The sequence below is a fragment of the Pezoporus occidentalis genome, unplaced genomic scaffold (genome assembly GCF_034315485.1).
Source record: "Pezoporus occidentalis ecotype Australia unplaced genomic scaffold, CSIRO_AGI_Poc_V1 ctg126, whole genome shotgun sequence".
Classification (NCBI taxonomy): Eukaryota; Metazoa; Chordata; class Aves; order Psittaciformes; family Psittacidae; genus Pezoporus; species Pezoporus occidentalis.
Genome location: NW_026913060.1, coordinates 10,086 through 33,194, shown reverse-complemented (window position 1 = coordinate 33,194; position 23,109 = coordinate 10,086). Strand labels below are relative to the sequence as shown.

The 23,109-nt window shown below is 51.3% G+C and overlaps 1 protein-coding gene and 1 long non-coding RNA gene across 2 annotated transcripts; both read left to right on the top strand.

The window, feature by feature from the left end:
• Nucleotides 1-1,028: 1,028 nt before the first annotated feature.
• ARPC2 (actin related protein 2/3 complex subunit 2) lies at nt 1,029-22,952 on the top strand. The gene is made up of 10 exons (XM_062607761.1): nt 1,029-1,228; nt 12,550-12,584; nt 13,590-13,702; nt 15,682-15,727; nt 16,295-16,481; nt 16,897-16,990; nt 19,274-19,400; nt 20,945-21,045; nt 21,466-21,566; nt 22,504-22,952. The coding sequence occupies exons 1-10, from the start codon at nt 1,155-1,157 to the stop codon at nt 22,526-22,528; spliced, it is 903 nt and encodes a 300-aa protein (XP_062463745.1). The 5' UTR covers nt 1,029-1,154; the 3' UTR covers nt 22,529-22,952.
• LOC134158114 (uncharacterized) lies at nt 1,700-9,688 on the top strand. Its single transcript, XR_009962597.1, has 2 exons — nt 1,700-4,180; nt 4,933-9,688. It is a non-coding gene; the product is annotated as an uncharacterized LOC134158114 (long non-coding RNA).
• Nucleotides 22,953-23,109: the final 157 nt, after the last annotated feature.

The following is a 23,109-nucleotide window of genomic DNA, read 5'->3' as shown; positions in this document are numbered from 1 at the left end:
CGTTTTGTGGGCACGGTGGAGCTGGCTTGCCCCTGTTGGAGAATGCTGCGGGAGATCCGCCAGGAGCGGAGCCCCATGCTCCTCCCGCCCTGTGCCGAGCCTAGCCCAGCCGAGCCGTACCGTCAGACGCAGCCGTGCCCCGGCACCAGCCCCGCGGACCCGATAAGACGCCCACCCCTGCGCCTCTGTAACCCTGGGGCACCCTCACTCCTCTGAGCACCTTACAGCCTTTAGGGACAACCTGCACCCAGCGGAGGCCCCCGGAGACCCTCGTTCCTCTGGGGCATCTCAGACCCTTGGGACATCCCCGTTGTCACGGCTGTGAAACGCTTGTCAGTCTTAGGGGAACCCCACTCTTCCCGGGGGACACCGCTACAGTTGTAGGGCACCGTTATACCCCTCGGGCGTCACCACAGAAGCCAGGATACTCCAATTTCCCGGGGACACCCACAAAATTTTGGGCACTCCCCCAGCTCCAGGGCACTCCCACAGCCCCCCTAGGGTGTCCTCGCTCTCTGGGGGCACCCCACGCTTTTGGGACCCCGTAACCCTAAAATCATGCAGTCCGCAGGACACCCCTCTCCCCTGTGAGCACCCCGATACCTCCAAATCTTGTGCGAACCCCAATACATTGAGGCACACCCACTACCACTACTTCTGGGGCACCCCTATATCCCTGGTGCAACCCCCACTTTTGGGGGTCCCCCCATACTTTAGGAGCACCTCATATTCCTGGGGAAACCCCACACTTCTGGAACCCCCTTAGCCCATGTGCACCCCACATCCCTCGGGTACCTCCGCACTTTTAGGGACACCCCCTGCCCCAGGCGAACCCCATACTTCTGCCCCCACAGCTGGGGACACCCCCACCCCCCGAAGCACCCCTCTTCCCCTGCCCCACCGCATCTGGGGGTCACCCGTTGTACCCTGCTCCCCCCCCCCGGGGGGAGAGGGGGGAGGGCATCCAGTGACGTCACGCGGAGGGGCGGGCACTTCCGCGCCACCGCCCGCCGGCCCCGCCGCGGCCGGACGTGACGCGCGGGCGCGGTAGCGGAAGCGGCGGCGCAGGCTCGGGCGGGTCCCCGGTGCGCGCAGCGGGCTCGGCTCCCTCCGGCCTCGGCTCCCTGAGAGCCCCTCCCTTCCCCGGCACCGACATGATCCTGCTCGAGGTCAACAACCGCATCATCGAAGAGACCCTCACGCTCAAGTTCGAGGGCGCGGCCGCCGGGTAGGAGTGAGAGGGGCCGGGCCGGGCCGGGCCTCACCGGGGCGGGGACGGGAGCGGCGGGGAGCGGGATGGGGCCTGAGGGGGGAGGGGCGGGGCGGGGTGGGGGGGACAGGGCTGTGCCAGGCGCCTGGGTAGAGGGGACGGCCCGGCGGGTGGCGGGGATGGTGGTGCCGGTGTAGGAAGGGGCCCGGCAGAGGATGGGGCTGATCGGGGCGAGGGGCGCCGAGGCAGGATGGGGGGGGGCGGGAGTGTGATGACAGGACAGGATGGAGGCCTGGAGAATGATGGGGGATGGCACTGAGGTAGGATGCGGACCTGGGAGAGAGGAGGACAGAGCTGGGACAGGGTGGGGGGCTGCGAGGTGGGAGGGATGGGAGGAGGGTTGGTACTGGAGGAAGGTGGTTTGGGTGAAGGCAACTAAGGGGGAGACCACGGCGTTGATCAGATCTTGGACAGAGGGGAGGCCTGGGGGCTGAGGAAGCGAGGTGGGATGGGCAGAATTGGAGGGGAGAGCAGATCTTGATGGGGTGGTTAGTGCTAGGGCAGTGAGGAGGTCCCGGGAAGGAAGAGGGAGCTGATGATTGCAGTGTTAGGAGGGCTGAGGGAGCAGAGCTGGGAAGGAGGGAGTTGGGAAGGGAGGGAAGATGGATTGTCAGGAATGTTTGGGTAAAGCAGCCTTCATCAGAACGGGCCCAGCATGGTGCCAGTGCTGGTACAGAATGTGTGTGGGGAGCTGAGGCACAGGAAGCCTTTGTGTGGAGTTGTGGTCTCAGCCTGTTGTTTTGGGGGTGGGGGGCAGATTCTGCCCTGTTGTCCTTTGCTTTCCTGAGATGCAGGTGAGAGATGCAGGCCCAAGGGTCAGCCATGGACCCTGGTGCAGGCCTAGTGGTGTCCTGGCCCCAAGGGGATGCGCTGGGAGGACTTATTTGTGCCTGCATCTGGGACACCTCAGTACCTGGGGAGCTAGTGATTATTTTGCTGAGTGTTGCACTGGGGCTGTAAAAGTGCTCATCTGAGCACAGCTTAGCCCAGAAGAGCATAGAATCACAGAACGGTTAGCATCCCTTTGTATAAATGTCCTTATCTGCAGTTGAGCTACCCAGGGGCTTGTTGCACTGCCTGCTGGCATGAGTAACGCTGGGCACTTTTGTATGGAGACAAAGCCTAGAGAAGCAAAGCCTGGTGCTGGTTATTTCTGGGGTGGAGCCAGCCCTGGTGCCTCAGAGAGCACAACTCCCAGAAGGGACCCCCTAGGGAGGTGCTTTTTTTCTGCATCACCTTTTTCTCCAGCAGCTTTCAATGCTCTCACCTTTTATGTGCAGTACTTTGATAGAGGCCATTTTCTCAGCTTTCCTCTCTCGGTGGACTTGTTGCACAGGGTTGGGTTTTTTGTTTGTTTTAGGGATCATTTATCTGCTTGCTTCATAAAATAACCTCGGAGACTGCACTGCCTTGCAGGGTAGCTGAGCTGCTCACAGGCATTTTCTTCTTCTTCAGCCTGATTGTTTAATGCAACAAGTTCTCCCAGAGCACAGGCATTGAACTGGGAAGAGAGAGCTCCTGGGTGACAGCTATGGTGTTGCAGCTGCATCCACTGGGAAATTATGTATGGAGGTTAATAGTGTGTGTCAAAAATGCTTGCCCATCACAAGTTCATACCAAAGCACTCCTCTTGCTGGATAGGGAGGCATGTGTATGTGTCCCTGTGTTGGTGTAAATGTGGAAGTGGCAGTATGCAGGTTTAAACACACCTTGAAACCCTGACTTGGTGTAACCAGAGCTGGGGTTGCTCACTCTGATCAACCTGCAGGCCCCTGAAGTTCCCTTTTCACTGTACAGCAGAGCCTCCTCATTTTGTGTTGGCATGCTTGCCTGGCAGCCAGACTGTTCCTGGATCAATTTGTAGTGCTCTGCTTCTGCCTCTTACTCATCTGTGGCATGTTCTTTTCTTCAGATGTCATTTCTAGATAAGTGCTGTGCTTTGAGTGTGTTGCTAGAAGAGAGGAAGTTATTTACTTCTGCATTTTCTTTTGTGCTCATTCTGTGGCCCTCTTGTCAAGGCAAGCGCAGGGCGGAGACAAGGGTCTGAGATGTGCAGGGAGGTGTATTTCTTCTTGGTTTCATGTCTTTTAGGGACTGAGTGTCATGGAATGTTTATTCATGTGAAATTTCTTTTCCGTCCAGTTCTGGGGTCATTCCCATGGTGCTGAACTTGGAGGCAGGAATATATTTCCTGTATTTCACTATTTTGGTGATGGTTTTCCTAAGGGACAGCATAGGACAGTCAGGGCAAGGTCTAGCCTTCAGGGGTTCCATGACTGGGAGGAGTGAGTGTGGACACTCAGCTGGTTTTGCATCATTTTCTCTAAACCAGGAGCGGAGCTGATGCAATGCACTATGCATTTGTCCTTATCTGTTGCCTTTGGAACCAGGTGTGCCTGGTGGCTTCAGCACCAGCCTGGGAGTTGGGCAGGGCAGGGTTTGTTTCCAAATCCTTTGCCAAAGACTTGTTGTTTGACTTGGGCTGTATCACTCCCTTCTGCTCCCCACAGGCACACATGGCTCCCTGCAGGGCTTTCCTGGGCCATCAGGTGAGAGACACTTTGTATGTCACTGTATCAGATAGAACTAGGTCACGTTTAGGAGAGACTGCCCATGACACTATTGTCCTGTATTGTATGTCAAAGTCCACTCTTCATAGAGGTCCATCAGCTGTCTCTGGTGTTCCCAATGTGGAAGTGCCTTGGCAGTGCTGCACACAGATCAGCACTTGAGGTAGGGCCTGACTCATATCCAAGAGTCCTCCCTTGACAAGGTCCTTGGATCTTGGCAGCATCCACCTGTAAAGAGGGTAATTCCAGATGCAGTTTGGTTTGGTGGGCAAAAACCCATGGAAATCTCTCCTTGGGCAGCTGCCATTGAACAGTGGTATTTAGATCAAGGTGGTGACAGGTAATGGACTCCAATACATCTTTTATTTATATATTTAATATTGTGATTTCTTGTTTTAAACCCATTTCCTTAAACCAACTACGTTTTAAAATGAAGGTCTAAAGCTGCCAGAACCTGTTGTAGTTATTTGAATTTTTGAGCGCCAGACTGCTGCAGTGGGGGAATACCTGGTCAGTATCTGAAACAAGTGTGTTGAAATGAAGCAGCTCATGAGCTTTTGTAGGTGTCAAGAGAATAAACTGTTCCATAAGCTTTGACTAATTCATTTGGACTTGAGAAGAAGCTGGAGTCACACTTGGGTTCTCCGATTTCTGATAGGGACATGATGTCAGGGGATGAGCTCCACCAATTGGAAGTTGTTGTTTCTCATCGTTTTTGCTAATTGCAAAAAACAACAAATAATTTAAGTATAAAACATTTTGATGATTTCTTTCAGTGTCTGGTGAGTACTCATTCTGTTTAACACATGGGGAGGAACTGCCTCCCAAAACAGATTCACTGCCCAGTTTTGTCCTGCTCTAATTTAAGTGACCCCAGTGGAAGTGTGGCACAGGGCTTTGTTCACGGGGTTTGGTTTTCCAGCCATCCATAGCTTGCCCTAAATCTCTGGTAAATTAATCATCTCTCTCAAACTGTTGCTTAGTATGTATCCACTGTGAAAAAGAAAACAAATTTGCATAGCTGGAGAACAGAGTGCCTTTTCCCTTGGATGGGGGTGGAAGGAAGAGAATCTCAAATCAATTTCTTTACAGCCCTTGGTAGGTACAAATCTGCAGGGCTTCATGACTGCATAGGAGACCAGCTTGACCTTCCCTGGTGCAGAGCAGTTCCTGTGTGCTGGTTGGAGAGCGGGGTTGAAGCTGCATCCGTATGCTTGATGGTATTTCCCATTTGTGGTTACTTTGGTGCTCGTTGACTGTAGAGCTGAGCCTTTCAGATGGAGAAGCTGAGCGCTGGGTGAAACCTGGTAGCGTGAACTTTGTGTTTGTGATGTGACATGTGGAGTGAGTTCGTTGTGAGGAGACTGAGGAGCATCTGGAGGCTGCTGGGCATGTTGGGAGGGTAGAGGAGCTTTGGGTCCTGATGGGCGCCACTGAAAAACATTCTGCGGGAGTGGCTGTGGCCATCTGTGGCTCTGGCACTTCAGGGGAGCTCAGCAACCCCATGGAAAACAGAGGTTTGCTCCTCTGCTGCTCCATCCTTCTTGCTGACGCAGCCACATTTTTGTGGCTTCAGGGGAAACAGCACTGGGGAAGTGACCTAGGTTAAAATTAAACAGTCAAAACTGGGTATTTTTAGCCCAGATGAGTTTCCTCATACCATTCATTGTGTGAAGGCTGCTCACCAGCAGCTGAGGAGCAGGGATCAGATCTCCTTCCTGCAGCAGCAGTGGCAGGTGCTGGCTCAGTGGTCTCACAAGCCTAGCCTGGAGCTACACGTCTGCCCCGGCATAACCTCCCCTGCTGAAACCCATTTGCCTGACACCAAGGCGTGCTGTGGTGATGCTGCCGACAGAAAGTAGTACTCTTGGGTTCAGCATGGCATGGGCAGCACCAGTGGTAGACCTTGGCTGTACGTGTTGACTGAGCATGTTTGAGCATAGCTCCTGTGCTGCCACAGTAATCTGGCTTCAGCCACCAGGGGAGATGACTTTGTGTTAATGGTGGATCATGAACCACCTCTGTCTGGAGCTAGGCAGTGCTCCACTTTTGAGCAATATTGCAGGGAACAGGAGGGAAGAGCAGCCCAGATCTGCAAAGTGTTAGGCTTCCACAGCTAGTTCTCTCATCACTCCAGCCTCAGTTTTCATCTCAGGTTCCTGAGAGGGGTCTGCTCCTTATTATCCTCTGAGAACAGTTCTTGCTGCAGTCACCTCTGCTTTGCACCAAAGAAAAGTGGGAATTGGTTGCTGTACTAAAGAAATGCAGTGAATGGTGTGCACAAAACAAGGCTCTTCCACAGAGGCCTGCCCCAGCATCAGATCACTGCAGCAGGGAACCATGGGCTACCTGCCTGCATCTGGAACTGAGATGTGTGGGGCAAAGACCTGGCTGGAAGCAGACCTGTCCAGACCTGTGCTGCGGGACTAGTCTGTGCTTTGTCCACTGGGAATTCCAGTGTTCCTTCCTACCAGCCAGCCTCCTCCAGGCTGCTGGGCACAAAGCAGAGGAGAAGCTTGGCCACGGAGGGGTCACAACCAAGAGGGGAGAGCTGGCACGTGTAGGGGCTGCCATACACAGCTCAGCATTGCCTGACTCCTGCTTGAGTGCGTGGTGGGTGTGCTGCCAGAGCTATGGGAGCTCTTTAGTTGCACACACTCCCGCAGCTTACGCAGAGTAGCTTTTGTTAGCTGAGCAGGCCCGGGGTGGAGGAACTGTTCAGATAATTTTAGACGTTGCTTATAATTTTCTTTCTTGGGGTGACCTTTCTGTAGCGGGAGCCTGCAGTCTGTCACTGAATCTGGCTTGCTCTCTCCACACTATGTGTCAACTCCGCTGATCTGAAAGCTCTGCTCAGAGCTTTAAGCTTTGAAGATGCTGCCTTTCCCCCTCCCCTCCTCTGGAGCAAGAGATTAGAATATCTATATGTCTGCAGCTTTTAAAATAATTGTCATTCACCCTTATTGGGTACAGGCCTTAATTGTAATGTGGGAGATGTTTCAGTACGATTGTTGGCCAAGTTTGCATTTAGGTCTGTTTAATACAGAACATGAGGGCTCTGCATAATTACAGTCTTCGTTCTTCTGGTCTTGTATTTCTTGTAGCATATGGCTAAGAGCCTCCATGGCCTGAGAATGAGGCAGGGAAGTTTGGAAGTTGTCCGAGTCAAAATTGAGGAAATGCTGTCAGGAGAAGACGATTTGCTGTTTACTTAAGTGCTCGCTGGCGCCCTTCCAAGGGCATTGTGACTTCTCATGAATGTTCTGCTGGGGTGAAAAATTTGATTTGGATCTGGCTCTGTATTAGCTAGATGGAGTGGAGGATCCATTTGGAGATGAATAGGAGTAATGCAGGCAAGAAGATGTAAAACCTGTCAGGGTCTTTTATTGTTACAAGCTCAGGGCAGATGGGATTTGGTGTGGATTTGACTTCAGACCTGTGTTATCAGAAAATGGACTGCTGCTGCTGCTCGGAACAGCTGCCATTTTAGCATCTGAGTTCAGGCAGGGTTTTGCAGAAAGGTCTGGTCTGGCTTCGGTGTTTAGTGCAGAGAGGAGCCATCTCAGTTATTCCTGGTATGAGGTGTTTTTATTGTCCATGTGGGGCAGAGGGTAGCAAACAGGGAGGATCGCTGGGTGAAGCTGTGGTTCAGGTAGCATTGGTGATAAGGAGTTTGCAGGGGTCACAGCAGCTCTGCCCCAGGAACAGATGGGCTGTGCTGTCTGAAATCCTTTGAGAGTAGTCTGGGTCTCGGAGACTTGAACCGGGGTGGAAATGAACCCCAGATGAGCTGGCTGCCCAGAGCCCTGCTTTGAAACACAAAAGGGATGTCTGGGACCGACAGTCACTGTGCTGATTCTCACCATGGTGTGGATGGGTGTCATCACAGAGGCAGGGGACACTGGAGCATGCTAGACCAGGCAATGCTCTGAGACCATGCCAGGAACCTGACAGTAACCAGTACCCACCCTGCAGCATTGCAGCCCTGGTCCCAGGCCTGCTGTGCATCCTGCATGAAGCCTTCACCTGCACGAGAGCAGGGTGGCTGGGAGGCTATGCACGGAGCAGACATGCTGTGCTTCGCAGGGCATTTGGCACATCCCCTGCTGCTATTTCTGCTGACAGAAGATAGGGTTGCTGGAGGGTTGAGGGGAAGCGATCACGTGCAAGCGACCTGCAGTGCTGTTACTTGTCCAGAAGCTGCAGGAGGCTGGAGGTGAGAACTCCAATCTCTTTTGCCTGGGGGCTTCTTGATGGGGGAACAACAATAACAGGCAGCAAAAGGGGTGATTTTTCTTTTGTAGAAATGTTTTAAGCAGCCAGAATAGTTCTGGTGGGGTGAGCCAGAAAAATAAATAGAAGTACTTAAACTTTGGGGTTGTAAGGCTGTTGAACTGTGAAGGACTTAGAGAGCTTACCTCATTCCCAGACACACTTCTGATGCTGTGCTCTGTCCTCCCCTGGGCCAGAACAGGCCTGGGTTACTCAGGTGTGTGCCAGCTGAGGTAGAAAGCCCACCCTGCAGGAGACGACAGGGCTAGTGTGGCTGCAAGGAGCTCTGTATGTGGCTCACGTGAGTGCTTGCTTCACTGAGGCTGTACCAGGAAGTGGGTGGATATTCAGCACCCAAAGTTCTGCCCAGTTACCTACTTCTTCCTTCAATATCTTGCCATCCCCAAGCACAAAAACCAAGCCACTTGGGAAATAACTGTTAAAATAACTTCTCTAAGAAATTATGCTTGCTCAATGAAAGGCTTAAAATTGGGGCTGTGTTACCTGTAAGCTTTTGTGTGCAGAGCAAAGGCTCTGTCCTGCAGAGAGACATTAACTGTCTTTGGGTATGTGGGTATGTGGTCTCCAGCATGATCTTCCTGTCATCTCCTGGGGTACTCATTGTGTGAGCCAGGGAATTGCCCTTCCTAGGCACTCCAGGGGCTAGCTGTCAGTTGTTTCCCTGCCTTTCTAGGAGGGAGGTGCTGTGTTCAGAGGCTTTGCTGGGAGCCGGTGCTCTGGGAGGCATCAGCTCTGTGTGTGTGGAACACGGCTTGAATGGTGGAGCTTTGAGAAGATGGAACAGAGGCTTGGGGGTGCATCCTCTTTAATATTCCTGGCTCTCATGTGCCTGACTGTGCTATCTTTGAAACTTCCTACATAGGTTTCTTTTTTTATAAAAAAATTATACTGCCATCCAAGCTCATTCCCAAGTCTGAGTGTGGTGCTCTAAAAGAGGAACACGTCTGCATCGACTGACCAGGTGGGATCAGTGGGGTTTTCTTTTATCTCTGCTCTGAGCAATCCTCAGTGAGCAGAAGTGGCTTGGGTGCGGCTTAGGGAATTGCTCCCCTTTCCAAGAGCCCAACTTAAATATGAAGCCTTTTGAGCCTCTGTCTCAGGCCCAGCTGGGAACAGGAGATGAGAGCAAGAGAAGGTCACAGGTAGCTGGTACGGCGCTTAAGCTAAAAGGCCTGCCTCAGGTACACTCGCACTGCTTCTTTCAAGTGTGTGGTTTTCATCTTCAGTGATGCAGCACAAAAGACAGAGGCTCTCGAGTCTCCCAACAAAAAGGGCTGTTGCTTTTCTTTTCACAGCTAATAACTTTCAAGAAGAAGCAACACCTCATCGTTTCCACTTAGGATCTGTGGCTGGGGGTTAATTCCTCTGTTTTCACCCTGGTAAAATGTCACTGACCCAGTGCATGGTCTGGGATCATTGCTGTTCAATGCCTTGGTCTCCCTGCATTGTCCATCTTGTGGTTTGGCACATGGTGGTCATTCCTGACCTCTTGGAATGAGGCTGTCTGCAGAAGAGCTGATGGAAGAACAGTGCTAGGGAGTAAACAAATACCAAATCATTAAAACCTTTCCAGAATATGGTGAGAGGAAGCAGGTACTGAGTCATGGCTTCCCCCATACATCTTTCTCAATGTATGTTCTGCTGGTCCCCAGCAGCATCCACGTGCATGGACAGAGCAAGTTTTGGCAGAAAGGTTGAAGTTGGCCTCTGGGCAGCGTAGTTGAGACCACAAGGCTGCCTCGACACATTGGCTTTGGTGTGGGGAATTATTTCAGTGTGTTGGTTCAGACAGGTGTGAATGACCTGCTTTAGAGGCTGGATTTCTGTTAGCAGCACAGCAGCCTGTACACTGCTAATAACCAGGATTTGAAGAATAAACAGAGAGATGCTGTGAAACACCAGTAGCACACAGGCATTTTCATCCTGTTCTCATATTCCACTCCTGCTCTCAGCAGTGGAGGTATCTTTGCACTGCTTCCTGGTGGAAAATGACCTATTAATACGAGTCCCCTTGGAGCTGCCAAAGCACTTACGTTGTGCCAGTCCCAACAGAATCACTTTCCAGAAGCAGTTAGATCTTTCACGGGATCTTGCTTTTCTCCAGATCCCAGACAAGCTGGCAAATAGGGTTTGTTAAGATGTTAAATCATCATGCCCTCAGTGTAAGATGTGATGTGCCTTTGGCTCACAAGGTATCCTTGTTGATTATTGGGGATCCTAGAGACCACACTGGGCAGAATTAGAGAAAACCCAGATTTACGCTTTTTGCTGCAGAGGTAGCTGGCATCATGCTGGGGTATTTTGGGGGCACAGCTCAGCCTCGGAGTCCATTCCATGAAGTTGCAGGAACTTAAAAAAGAGCCTGTCCCCAAACCTGTATCATGTCTGTTCTGTATCTCTGCCAGCTTCAAGCACTGTTTTATATCATCTGGAGTAAAACAGGTACATAGCAAATAAAAAGCAGGCAAGGGAGAATGTAGGCCCCCTCAGGAAACTCTCGGGAGAACTGGCTACACAGGATTTGGAGAAGGCTGAGGTTCTGAATGACTTCTTTGCTTCAGTCTTCACTGGGAAAGGCTCTGACCAAACCACCCAAGTCTTGGAAGGCAGACACAGGGACTGTGAGAATGAAGGCCTTGGGCCCACTGTAGGAGAGGATCTGGTTTGAGACCATCTTAAAAATCTGAACGTGCACAAGTCCATGGGTCCAGATGAGATCCATCCACGGGTCCTGAAGGAGCTGGAGAATGAAGTTGCAAAGCCGCTGGCCATCATATTTAAGAAATCATGGCAGTCAGGTGAAGTTCCCAATGACTGGAAAAAGGGAAATATAACTCCCATTTTCAAGAAGGGGAAAATGGATGACCCGGGGAATTACAGACCAGTCAGTCTCACCTCTGTGCCTGGCAAAATCTTGGAGCAGATTCTCCTGGAAGGCATGCTAAGGCACATGAAAATCAACAAGGTGCTTGGTGACAGCCAGCATGGCTTCACTAAGGGGAAATCCTGCCTGACCAATTTGGTGGCCTTCTATAATGGGGCTACAGAACTGATGGACAGGGGCAGAGCAGTTGATGTCATCTACCTGGACTTGTGTAAAGCGTTCGACACTGTCCCACACAACATCCTTGTCTCTAAATTGGAAAGACATCAATGTGATGGATGGACCACTCGGTGGATAAAGAACTGGCTGGATGGCTGCACGCAAAGAGTTGCGGTCAATGGCTCAATGTCGAGCTGGAGACCAGTAATGAGTGGTGTCCCTCAGGGATCGGTGTTGGGACTGGTTTTGTTCAACATCTTCGACGCTGACACGGACAGTGGGATTGAGTGCACCCTCAGCAAGTTTGCCGATGACACCAAGCTGTGTGGTTCGGTTGATACGCTGGAGGGAAGGAATGCCATCCAGAGGGACCTGGACATGCTTGTGAGGTGGGCTGATGCCAACCTCATGAAGTTTAACCATGCCAAGTGCAAGGTCCTACACCTGGGTGGGAGCAATCCCAGGCACAGCTACAGGTTGGGCAGAGAAGAGATTCAGAGCAGCCCTGCGGAGAAGGGATGTTGGTTGATGAGAAAATGAACATGAGCTGGCACTGTGCGCTTGCAGCCCAGAAAGCCAACCGTATCCTGGGCTGCATCAAAAGGAGCGTGACCAGCAGGTTGAAGGAGGTGATCCTGCCCCTCTACTCTGCTCTTGTGAGACCTCACTTGGAGTATTATGTACAGTTCTGGTGTCCTCAATATAAAAAGGACATGGAACTGTTGGAACAAGTCCAGAGGAGGGCCACGAGGATGATCAGGGGACTGGAGCACCTCCTGTATGAAGACAGGCTGAGGAAGTTGGGGCTGTTAAGCCTGGAGAAGAGAAGGCTGCGTGGAGACCTCATAGCAGCCTTCCAGTATCTGAAGGGGGCCTATAGGGATGCTGGGGAGGGACTCTTCATTAGAGACTGTAGTGATAGGACAAGGGGTAACGGGTTCAAACTTAAACAGGGGAAGTTTAGATTGGATATAAGGAGGGAGTTCTTTCCTGTTAGGGTGGTGAGGCACTGGAATGGGTTGCCCAAGGAGGTTGTGAATGCTCCATCCCTGTCAGTGTTCAAGACCAGGTTGGACGAGGCCTTGGGTGAGATGGTTTAGTGTGAGGTGTCCCTGCTCGTGACAGGGGGGTTGGATGATCTTAAGGTCCTTTCCAATCCTAACTATTCTATGATTCTATGGTGCTTACAGGAGTGGGGAGAAGTCCAGGATCTCTTGTTGAAGGTTATCTGCTGGTTGAACAGCAGGAGATAGAAGGGTTTCCAGGTAGAGCTGCTTATGAGAAATAAAGGCATGGGAAATAAATCCTCTTTCCTTTGCAGGTCGGAGGCTGCTGAGTTCTCACTTACCTCCTTTGTTTTCTTTGCTTTATAGAAATAAACCAGAGGCAGTAGAAGTAACATTTGCAGGTAAGCTCTGTGGCTCTCTTGTCTTCTCTGAAAAACAGGGCTGGCTTGAATGGTCTGCCTAAATTACAGGCTGGTGTGCCCAAATTCACCCAGCACCACTGCAGGGGCAGGAGAGCTGTTCAGGGGCAGATGGTGTGGACACCCTGCAGCATCCCCAGAGCTGGGGCTCTGTTGGCTGCCCCACTGTTTTCTCTGCCTATCTGCCTTCCCTAGGACTTTCCCCACAGCAATGAGTTCAGTGGTGGCAACAGTTTGTTTGCTGTGCAGTCTTCTATTTTACCTTGCCTGTTCTTCAGTCCTGACCTTGATGCTATTTGTTATCAGGTCTTTAGCATCATTTGGTTTGGGTTGTTAGAAAGCTGTCTCAGGGTGGCAGACAAGATGAATTCAGTGCCTGAAGTTTGCTCTCCAGGATGAGAAGTGCCAAGGAAGTTCAAGTGTTCATTCACCAGCTGATTTTTTGCTTCCGTTATCAAGAATCTGTGTAAGCTGCAGAGCTCCATAAGGAAGGCAGCTGGAGGGTTGCCTTTCCCTGCCTCCTGCCCTCCCTACCCATTCTTCAGTAAAGTGGAAGCTGTCTCAGCAGACAGTCACTGAGCTGCCTTTGCTGGCAGAGATGTTTTTTCCTCCAGGCTGCATCTCTGGCCTGGTGGGCATGTCAGTCACTTTATGTGCTGGCCATCCAGAAGGCTCCTGTCTCTGTATGTTTGTATCCTGTGTGCGTTGAGCGCAAGCGGATGTGTCAGGGACGGTAAATGACACTAGACTAAAGCTCTCTGTGATGGACAGGTGTCAAAACTGTTTCAGCCCTTTGAGTGATACCAGGTCTCCCTACATGACAGTACCACTTTCTTTAATTATGGGTTTCTCTCTTGCTATATGTGTGAGGGCTGGAGTGGAGGGAACAGTATTGCTTTATGCAGTTCTTAGAACATGTAGAGAAAACCTTCCTCAGAAATAGGAACCGGTTCCTTTTCCCTCATGTTTCTCTTGCTTGCTTCATAGACTTTGATGGAGTCCTTTACCATATTTCAAACCCCAATGGAGACAAGACAAAAGTGATGGTCAGTATTTCTCTGAAATTCTACAAGGAACTCCAGGAACACGGTGCTGATGAGGTGAGTGAACATCTCTGGGCCTTGAGCCTGTGGATCCTGTCTTACCATGGGCAGTGTTCTTGCAGTGGTGATGGATCTCATGTCTAACCCATAGAGAAGCATCTCTGTCTAACCCATAGAGAAGCATCTGTGCTCCCATCTCATGCTGGTGAAGGGAGCAGCCCTGTGCTTCGAAGACAAGGGCAGAGTGTGTGCACTCTCTCATGAATATGAAATTATCTTATATGACCCTGCAGCCTGAAGGGCGAAAGGTGCCATTAATTTTGGAAGTCTAAACGAGTGTGAGAGCTGACCATATAGGATTACTTTCCCTGACTGATGTGCCGAGCCCGCAAGGGAAAGGATGGCACCAAGACCAGTCGGGAGACACGTGGCACTGCTCTTCTGACTCTAACCACACTTGAGAGCAAGTGATGGGCTTCTTCTGCATGTGCAGACCTTGATCTGCAGATTGGTTCCCTTTTTGCTGCTGCTGTGAGAAGCAGCAGGTTCAGTTCCTGTTGAATGGGCTGGGGTTGCAGAGAGCCATTTATGGTAGAAAGTAGGAGCCTCTCTGAGCTGTGGTTGGGTGGCGGGGCAGGAAGTGTGACTCAGTTCCTGAGTCAGTTTTCAAATCTTCGCATGGTAGCAAAGGGGGTTCACCAAGGCTCTTCAGCAGGGTTTTGCCTCTGGGTTTCTGCTCTGGGAGGAAAACAAGGGAATGCTCCATGAGTTTATCCTGAGTCTGGTGAGAAACACCAGAGGTGATCTGAACCCAGAGTTAATTCCTGTGAGTTGCTGCAAGGACTACAAACATCAGAATAAACTGAGTGTCCTGCTTTCCTGGTTCCTCTGTGCAGAGCTTTTGAGGAGCAGCATTGCCTGTTTCAGAAGGTACTGCTGTTCAGTGAGGGTTGGTCTGGTGTGTGATCCTAGGAGAACTGTGTGTGTGACACCACTGTGCACCAGCAGCCGTTGTGGTGGTGGTGGAAGGCAACTTTGCAGGCTTTTAGAGGAAAAGGGGATCCCTGAAGAGCTGCCTTGGGAGTGCTGGCTAAACAGAAATTGCATTTTTAAATTGCTATTTAGCAAACTGCTGCTTTCTGTGCTTCCCTGGAGATGATGGAGCTTGTTTCTGCTCTGTCTTGGGTGAAACCCCACTCTGAAGAGCACAAAGTGGGGTTCCTGCTAATACAAAGCATCCCCGTGGGCTGCTGCAGGCAGGCAGGCAGGCTCCCTGCTGAGAGGAGAGAGGCTCCCTGCTAGTACACAGAGAGCCAGTGCATCCTCTCGGTGTGGTGGTGGGTGTCATCCCAGGAGGGCTAGTTCTGCCACAGCATTGAAATACCTCCTGTTCCCAGCCCCCTCATTGACACAGAGCTGTGGCTCAGTCAGAAATTGTCATTGATATAGAATTCAGCAGTGATTATGTTTGAAGAAAGGTTTTTCGCTGTGCTGTAGGCGGCTGTGCTCCTGGGAGGCATCCAAGCTGCCTGGCAGCTTCCTCTCCATCCCCATCTGTCCCATGCAGTAGACTGAGGCTGGGCAGGGGATTGCCTGATCCCAGCTCTGAACTTGCCTTCCTGCAGGTAGAGGGACAGGGTGTGCTTTGCACCTGCCTTTGAATGGGCAGAAGGGTTGTAGCCCTTAGAGCTGTTGCGTCAAGCTCTGCTGACAGCTCTTTAAAGATATGAGGCATATGGAAAGGGTTTTCCTCCCCATGCAAGGTCAGTTCTGGCAAGAACTTTAAAAAGTTCCAACTTTGAGTTCTGTCCTGCAGCGTGTCCCTGTGAGTGGAGCTCAGGGAGCTCTGCTTAGAGCAGGAGTAGCCAATAGTACTAGAAGCTGATGACTTAATATTTATCTAAGTTTAATTAGACTAGGGGGAGGCAGATGCTGTAATTTGATGTTTGTGAATGGAGACCAAACATGGCCTGGGTTATGCAGGAGGAAATAGCTCTTGATAGCTTGTGCTCTCAATGTGTAATTTTTTTTCCTAGGTATTGAAGAAAGTCTATGGAAACTACTTGGTAAATCCTGAATCAGGTAACCCTGCAATAACATTTACTCTGTGTGTATGTGAATGCAATTCCAAAATGACTTAAATTGCCCCAGAAATGCTCAAATGAAGACTGCAGTTCAAGAGTTTGGTATCTTCGGCTCTCTGTACAATGAATGGCAATTTAAAAGGTAGTTCAGGTACAGCAGGGCTGAAGCAGCTTGCAGCACAAGGTGTAATTCTTGATGCAGCCCTCCTCCAGGAAGTCTCTGTTCCTCACAGTTGGGGTCTTTGTTCTGCTCAGAGACACTTTGTGAGACACAGGAAAACCATGGTTACCTGTGACAGCACCTCTTCCTACTCACTGCAGAAACTTGTGAGCAGTTCAGCCAGCACGTGCATCTGGGAGCTCAGGAAGGAGCCCTAGGAGCGTTGCCATGGCCACACATCGAGTTCAGGCATGGCTTCTGGCTGTGCTTGGAGTGGGAAGCAGTCACCCCTGGGGCTTTTGGGGGTGGCTTAAAGCAAAGGTGGGACTTCAGGTGTCTCTCTCTCTGGAAAACGCTGCTGGCTTCATTAAGATATTACTAAGTTTAGTGGTTGTCCATCCCCAGGTTACAATGTCTCTTTGCTCTACGACCTGGAGAACCTCCCCGCAGACAAGGACGCTGTTGTGCACCAAGCTGGCATGTTGAAGCGCAACTGCTTTGCTTCAGTCTTTGAGAAGTATTTCAAATTTCAGGAAGAGGGCAAAGAAGGAGAAAAAAGAGCTGTCATCCACTACAGGGATGATGAGACAATGTAAGTGTTCAAACCAAGCAGCACGGGAGTTGGACAGCTTTCAGTACTCTGCTGCTGCTCGCAGCTGTAGGTTTTGGTGGAAAGTCAGGAAGTCCAAAATACTTTGGCAGGGTATTAAGGGCCTGTCCTAGGCTGTCAGAAGTATCCAGTGAGGGTAATGCTCATCCCTTGGGCTGCAGAGTTGTTACACAACTCTCTGTTAGTGGCAGCACTTGTGGCTGCACGCAGGAGAGGAACTGACGGCTCGCAACAGAAATGTTTTGCTCCCTGTAAATACTGTCTCGAGGGAGGGGAAATTTTTGGCAGATGGGCCTGTGAACAGTTGTTGGATGTGCTTAACCTCATCACGCAGTTGCTTCCTCATTCTCCTTAGCTCCTGTTCACAGCTGGGTTCCCCTCTCTTGCCCACCTGCAGGTATGTCGAGGCAAAAAAGGACCGTGTGACGGTTGTGTTCAGCACGGTATTTAAGGATGACGATGATGTGGTGATCGGGAAGGTGTTCATGCAGGTATGGAAACTGAATTACAGGGAAGGGGTCTGGTCTTCGATTCAGATGCCGTCATGCTTGCAGCAGCCAAAGAAGCAGATGTTAGGCTAAAGTGAGCTCACAGGCAATTTAATGTACAGAAATGCTTTGCAAGGCTCCAGGCTCCACTGGGATGGAAAAAACATGTTAATAGACATAGGCGGTGTATTTCGTAATCCAGGCTCTTGCATTGGCATCTTCATTATTGATGGTCTTGCTTGTACGAACAACCAAAGATTATGTGTTACTGAATGAGACATACCATGGTGAATACTTCAGTATCCACCCTGAGGCCTTGTAGTGCAGCTAGCTGTGGTGTAGGGATCACCAGCCAGCTGAGGAGCTGAGCATGGTAGGGAGGATGTAAAGGGAGAAGAAGGGGCGAGGTGATGATGTGCCATGCCTGGGGTGATGCTGAGAGTTGTCTTCACCTCAAAGCTTGCTCCTGCTGATGCTCAAATGCTGCAGGGAGGCTCCAGCTCAGTGTGGCTGCTCTCACATGCTGCAATGAGCTCTGAATTTGAGATTTTCAGAGCTATGGGTTTGCTTAGTTTGTGGGCTTGAATCGGTCATAATACCAAGTACTTCTGAACTCAGCTACCCTTTGCAACTGCTGTTTAGCTGGGAAGTGTTAAGAGGCCCATAGTAAACACTTTTCATGTCTGTTAGCGACTGCTTGCAGCCTATGGAGATAGAGACATTTGTTTGCAGCTAGGGAAGGCTTTGTGCATGCTGGTGATCCATGTCCCTGGCCCACCTAGCTCATGTTGTGTGTTGAAGCACCTGGGGAGCCTCCTGTGTGGGCATCGCTGTGGATAAGGGCCCTGCAGGGTGTTCCAGGGCTGGAGGATCTTTAGCTCACCCATTCAGGGGTGCCAGGCCATGCTGTCGACAGCCTCATGGACAGTAACTTACTGGTTCAGTCTGCTGGATACCAGTTTACGTGTGTTGGGGTCATTAGAACAGAGTTTGTTGTGATGAGAGTCATATCTCACAGCTCTGCTGTCTCTGTTCTTTGCTATGGACAGGACATCTGCTCTAGCTTTGAGATTTATCCCACCAGCATATCCCATAGCCTGGAATAGAGCTTTTAAAACAGGGAGGGAGGTGTGAAATGAACAAAACAGGGTTTGCAAGGCTCCTGGGGAGGTGGCACGGCTTCAAGGCAGTGGCTGTCCCAGAGTCTCCATGTCCCAAGTTCTTGGTTTTACAACAGCAAACCCTGCTCTTGCCCAGCCACAAGAATTTCCACTCTGAGTCACAATGGCTCCTTGCCTCCAGCTGTTGCTCTTGCATAACCCAGACCAGTCAGGCATGGTGGCTGCTCATCTGGGCTCTCTCATGGAGAAAATCTGACCATTAACTAACCAGTGAAGCCATCTGAAACATTTCACTATCCAACATGAGCAGGCAGAAGTGCAAGCTATGCATTTCATTAAGGAAACCCCAGTGAACTACTCTGTTCTCTAAAAGGGGCACGGATGTTTCTGTCCTCCCCAGTGTGAGCTGTGCTCAGCAGGGGGGAGAGGCCAGGGCTGACTGATGATCTGTTGGTTGGGCTGGCGGTCAGTGAGGCAGAGGGGAGGCTGCCTTGCCTTGGGGCAGGAGAATGGTGTCTGGACTTTCCCAGCTCCACATAGGGACAGTCATGTAATTCCCGAAATGCAGGGCCAGTTCATTTCATGCGAGGTGGGGGTCATGCTGCTGTCGGAGACATTCCCTGATGGAAGGCATCTCCCTGCCTGGAAGTATTGTTTCAAGGTGTAGAGAAGCATTAGGGAGGAGCAGGCTTTGCACACAAGCTTCAAACGCCATAGATGTCTCCTAATGCTTAGGCAAAGTTTCCTGGTGGGGGAGGTGCTTTCTCAAACAGACAGATCTTTACATGAGGTGCAATGGAGCCCTTGCCTTGCAGCCCTTTCTGAGAGCTTCATTTCCTGTGGGGTAATGGGTGCTGCTGCCCAGTTTCACTGGAAGCACCGATGGTGTTGACTTCCCAGCAGGAGCTGTGCTGTTTCATGCACTTGCTCAGACTGAGGTGTCCCTTCCACAAAACACCCGTGGCAGGAAGTGAGATGTCAAAAGCCACCCCAGACCTGGTGCAGCCATTTGATTTGTTCTGGTTTTGCGGGGGATTCATCCCATTCAGGGAAAGCTGGGAAACCTCCCGCTCAGTGCCCTGTAGGACTGGGGAAACCCCATTTGATTTCTCTGTGAGTAGCTGGAAGGCCTCAGATGGACTCACATTCACTTTGTCTTGCTCAGGAGTTCAAGGAGGGTCGCCGGGCCAGTCACACAGCCCCACAGGTGCTCTTCAGCCACAGGGAGCCGCCCTTGGAGCTGAAAGACACAGACGCAGCCGTTGGCGACAATATTGGCTACATCACCTTTGGTAAGAGTCAGCTCTGAGGCGTGGGGATGCTTCGGGGGAGAGAGGTTCCCACTGCTGCATGAAAAGCAAAGAGGGATTCACCTTCTCTGAGTGTTCAAATGGGTCGTTGGAGCTGCAGTGACTCTGGAGTTGTGTTCTGTGCTGTCTGCCCCCTTTGGTGTGTCCCTTTGCTGTGTCAGGTCACCTCAGCTCTGCTGTGGGTGAGAAGGTGTGGAAGCAGACAGCTGTTAATGGGTTGCCCAGGGAGGCTGTGAATGCTCCATCCCTAGCGGTGTTCAAGGCGGGCCAGGTTGGACGAAGCCTTGGGTGACACGGTTTAGTGCGAGATGTCCCTGCCCATGGCAGGGGGTTTGGAACTAGATGATCTTAAGGTCCTTTCCAACCCTAACTGTTCTGATTCTATGATCCTATGTCTGCCTAGGAAATAAGCTCAGCATTTGGGAGTAGGGGAGGGGTGGCTCTGCTGTGATACTGTGGAAAATGGAGGTTTCTTGTGGGTGGTTTCATGCAAGTGTATTTATTTGTTGCTTGTCCAGCTGCAGGTACCTGTGCAGTGCTTGATCAGCAGAGGCAATGAGAGCAGGAGCAGGGCAGTGAGTTCTGTTTCTCCAGCTCTGCCTCTTTGCTCTGGGCCAAACAGTCCCATCTCTGATAAGCCTTTCCCCTGCCTGCAGAGGTGGCTGGCCAGCAGAGTCATCGCCTCCTTCTGGGCAGCACTGCTTAGGGCTGAGCTGAGGAGACCGAACCCTGTCCTGTTCACAGGGTACAGTCTTTTCCAGAGAAATCGGGGGTCAGGGTTAGGGTCTGACAGACTGACATTCCTGCAGTTCAGAGCTCAGACATGGAGCACAGGCACTGCAGGTGAAGATGGGGATAGCACTGCCCCCCTCCTGTGCTGGGAATGGTGCCTCAAGGTTAGAGCAGCTCATCAGCTATGAGAGGGCTGTCTGACAGCAGGTTTAGGACATGAGCAAAACTTCATTCTTGTTGAGACAATTTCCGTGTTATCTGATCTGACGGTCCCAGGTGAGATCATCACCCAGACAAAAAGGTCTTTCAGCCCTTGGATCTGGGACACAGCACAGCCCCAGCCAGTGGAAAGAGCCAGCAACGAGCCCAGCCCTGGCTATAAACAAGTGTAGCTGTGTCACAGGGCCAGCAAGCTGCCAGGCAGAGACCCACAGCTGATTCCAAGATCCAAGGGCAGACTGGATCTGCCTTCCTTGTCTGCTTCCCAGCTCTCTCTTCCGTTTGCTCCTCTGGGGTACTGAAGTAGCATCATGCAGTTTCCTGTAGTGCCGTCACCTCTGGGTACTTGGCCTTGTCTGTGTCCTCTGGAAGGCAATGGCTGTGTCCAGGCTGCTGTGGGAGATGTGGGTGTGTTTAACATCACAAGTGCTGCTTAATCTTGGTGTTAAGGGCTCTCTGTAGAGAGCAAAGTAGTTATTTGGAGCAGCACACTGAAGCCTCCAGCACTGGAGGAACCTGAAGCCCTTTGGTGGCCTCAAGAGGCATTAACAGTTTGTGTTGCCCTCTTCTTTCAGTGCTGTTCCCCCGTCACACCAATGCTGCTGCCAGAGACAACACCATAAACCTGATCCACACATTCCGGGACTACCTGCACTATCACATCAAGTGCTCAAAGGTACTGATGGGATGGAGCTGAAGGATACAGGGTAGCTTCAGCCCATCTAACCTGGGTGCTGCTGGGGAGGAACATGGAGCATGGGTGTTCCCCTAAGACCTCACTTAGGGTCTGGCATTGCCCTACCCTGTCATGCAGGGGTGGCAAGTGATGCATCATCACCTTGTCCCTGCTCTTTGGCACAGGCAATACCTGTTTGCTTCCTGTAGCAGTGAACTAAGACTTTTCCCTTTTGGACCTGATTTCCTTTCTTTCTGGGAACAGAAATGAGGGTAATTGTTCAGGGGAGCTACTGCCTCCTGGACTCCCCTCACACTTAGGTGTTTTCCCAAGGAGCAGAGAGCTCCTACCCGTGTCCTGAAATCTTATTTGTGAAAACAGGATCCTGACGTGTTCCCCTTTTTTCCTAATGAAACACAGGCCTATATTCACACGCGGATGAGGGCGAAAACATCCGATTTCCTCAAGGTGCTGAACCGTGCCCGTCCAGACGCAGAGAAGAAAGAAATGAAAACAATCACGTGAGTAACAAGCTCTGCCAGCCAGGAGTTTGCTTATTCTCACCTTGGCATACTCTAGCCTGGGGAGGGCTGGGATCCTGTGGGGGTGACCAGAGCAGGGGTGGTGTGCTGGGACTCCATCTGAGAGAGAAAGGGGATGTTTCACAGAGAGGTGCTTGCCTGGGTGCTTCGAGGTGAAAGGCTGGATCATGGTGTGTTGGCCTCCCAGGACCCCTCTACTACCTCCATCACACTTGTTGCCTCATGTGTCCTTTCAGGAGCCAGATGCGTGGCAGACCCTGGGCCAGCAGGTCCTTTGCAGAAACCTTTTGTACATGGCTCTGTGAGCCCTGGTGTTTCCATTGTCCTCCACCCTGAGCCTGCCGGGGCATTCATGAGGCTTTTCCCCTCTTGTATTAAAGCTGACTCTGGGATCTGCTCTGGGAGCAGCTCCAGTTCTTGTGGGTACAACGGCTAGGTGCTTCCTGGGGTTTGTGGTTGCTGGAGCAGGTTCCTGCTGCCCACTGTCTGCTGCTCCTTGGCCTTGGGGCCAGGAGCACTCCCAGGCCACCACGCTGGCTGGCTGGCTGGCTGGCTCCCTCTTGTGAATAAAGCAGCCCAGGACAAGGGAGTGGAGGAGACCAGTTGCATGAGCGCATTTCCTTGGGGTCTGTTTCCCTCTGCTGATCCCAGAGCCCCTTGGTATCCTCCTTCTGTGCATCTTGGCATGTCCCCTGTGAGTTCTGATCCAGGGCAGCAGGGTTGTCCCTGTGCAAAGACCAGCCCTTCCACACAGCCCCATAACCTCGTTCTGCAGCCACAAATGCCTGCAAGCTCTGAACCAGCAGTGCCTGCCTGGCTCTGAGACCTCAGTGCAAGCTTGTGCCCCTCCAAAAGCCACCCTGGGGCACCCAGAACAGCGCTGGGGGCGTGCTGACCTCTCCCTGCATCCTTCCAGGGGGAAGACGTTCACAACCCGTTAACGCCGGGGTCCCTGAGGCTGCCGTGGAGGACGAAGGTTGGGGCACTTGCTACCTGATAATCGTAGCTTTTAATGTTGCACCTCTGTGGGCTCATAAGGAATTCAAGCAATCGGGGTCTGTTTGTACGACAGTTTGGGGAGTAATCTGCAGAAACGAGCTGTGCTTGCGAGGACTCGATCGTTCCAAGAAACAAAAACCTTAATTCCAGTTTGATTGACTTAATTTCTTTTCTTTTTTAATTTTTTTTTTTTTTTTCTTTTCAAGCTGTTTCGCTTTGCAATATGTTACCAGAGATAAGTTGCAGTATTTCTTAGGAGAATAATGCAATATTAACTCGTTTTCTTCTGAATATTTGAGTTCAAAACTCCTGTATCTGAAGAAATACTGTTGGGGTTCATTAATAAAGAAGATCTTTCTATCTTAAGGGGCTGTGGGGCTTTGGCTCATCAACATATGTGGCTGTGTTTGAAGTCACAGATGCAAAGGGCCTGTTATTTACTGTATAATGACTGTACCCCAGAGCCAATTAGTTCTGGAGCAAGTAGCCTGTTGCGTTAAGGATCTTGTGGGCTGTACAGAGC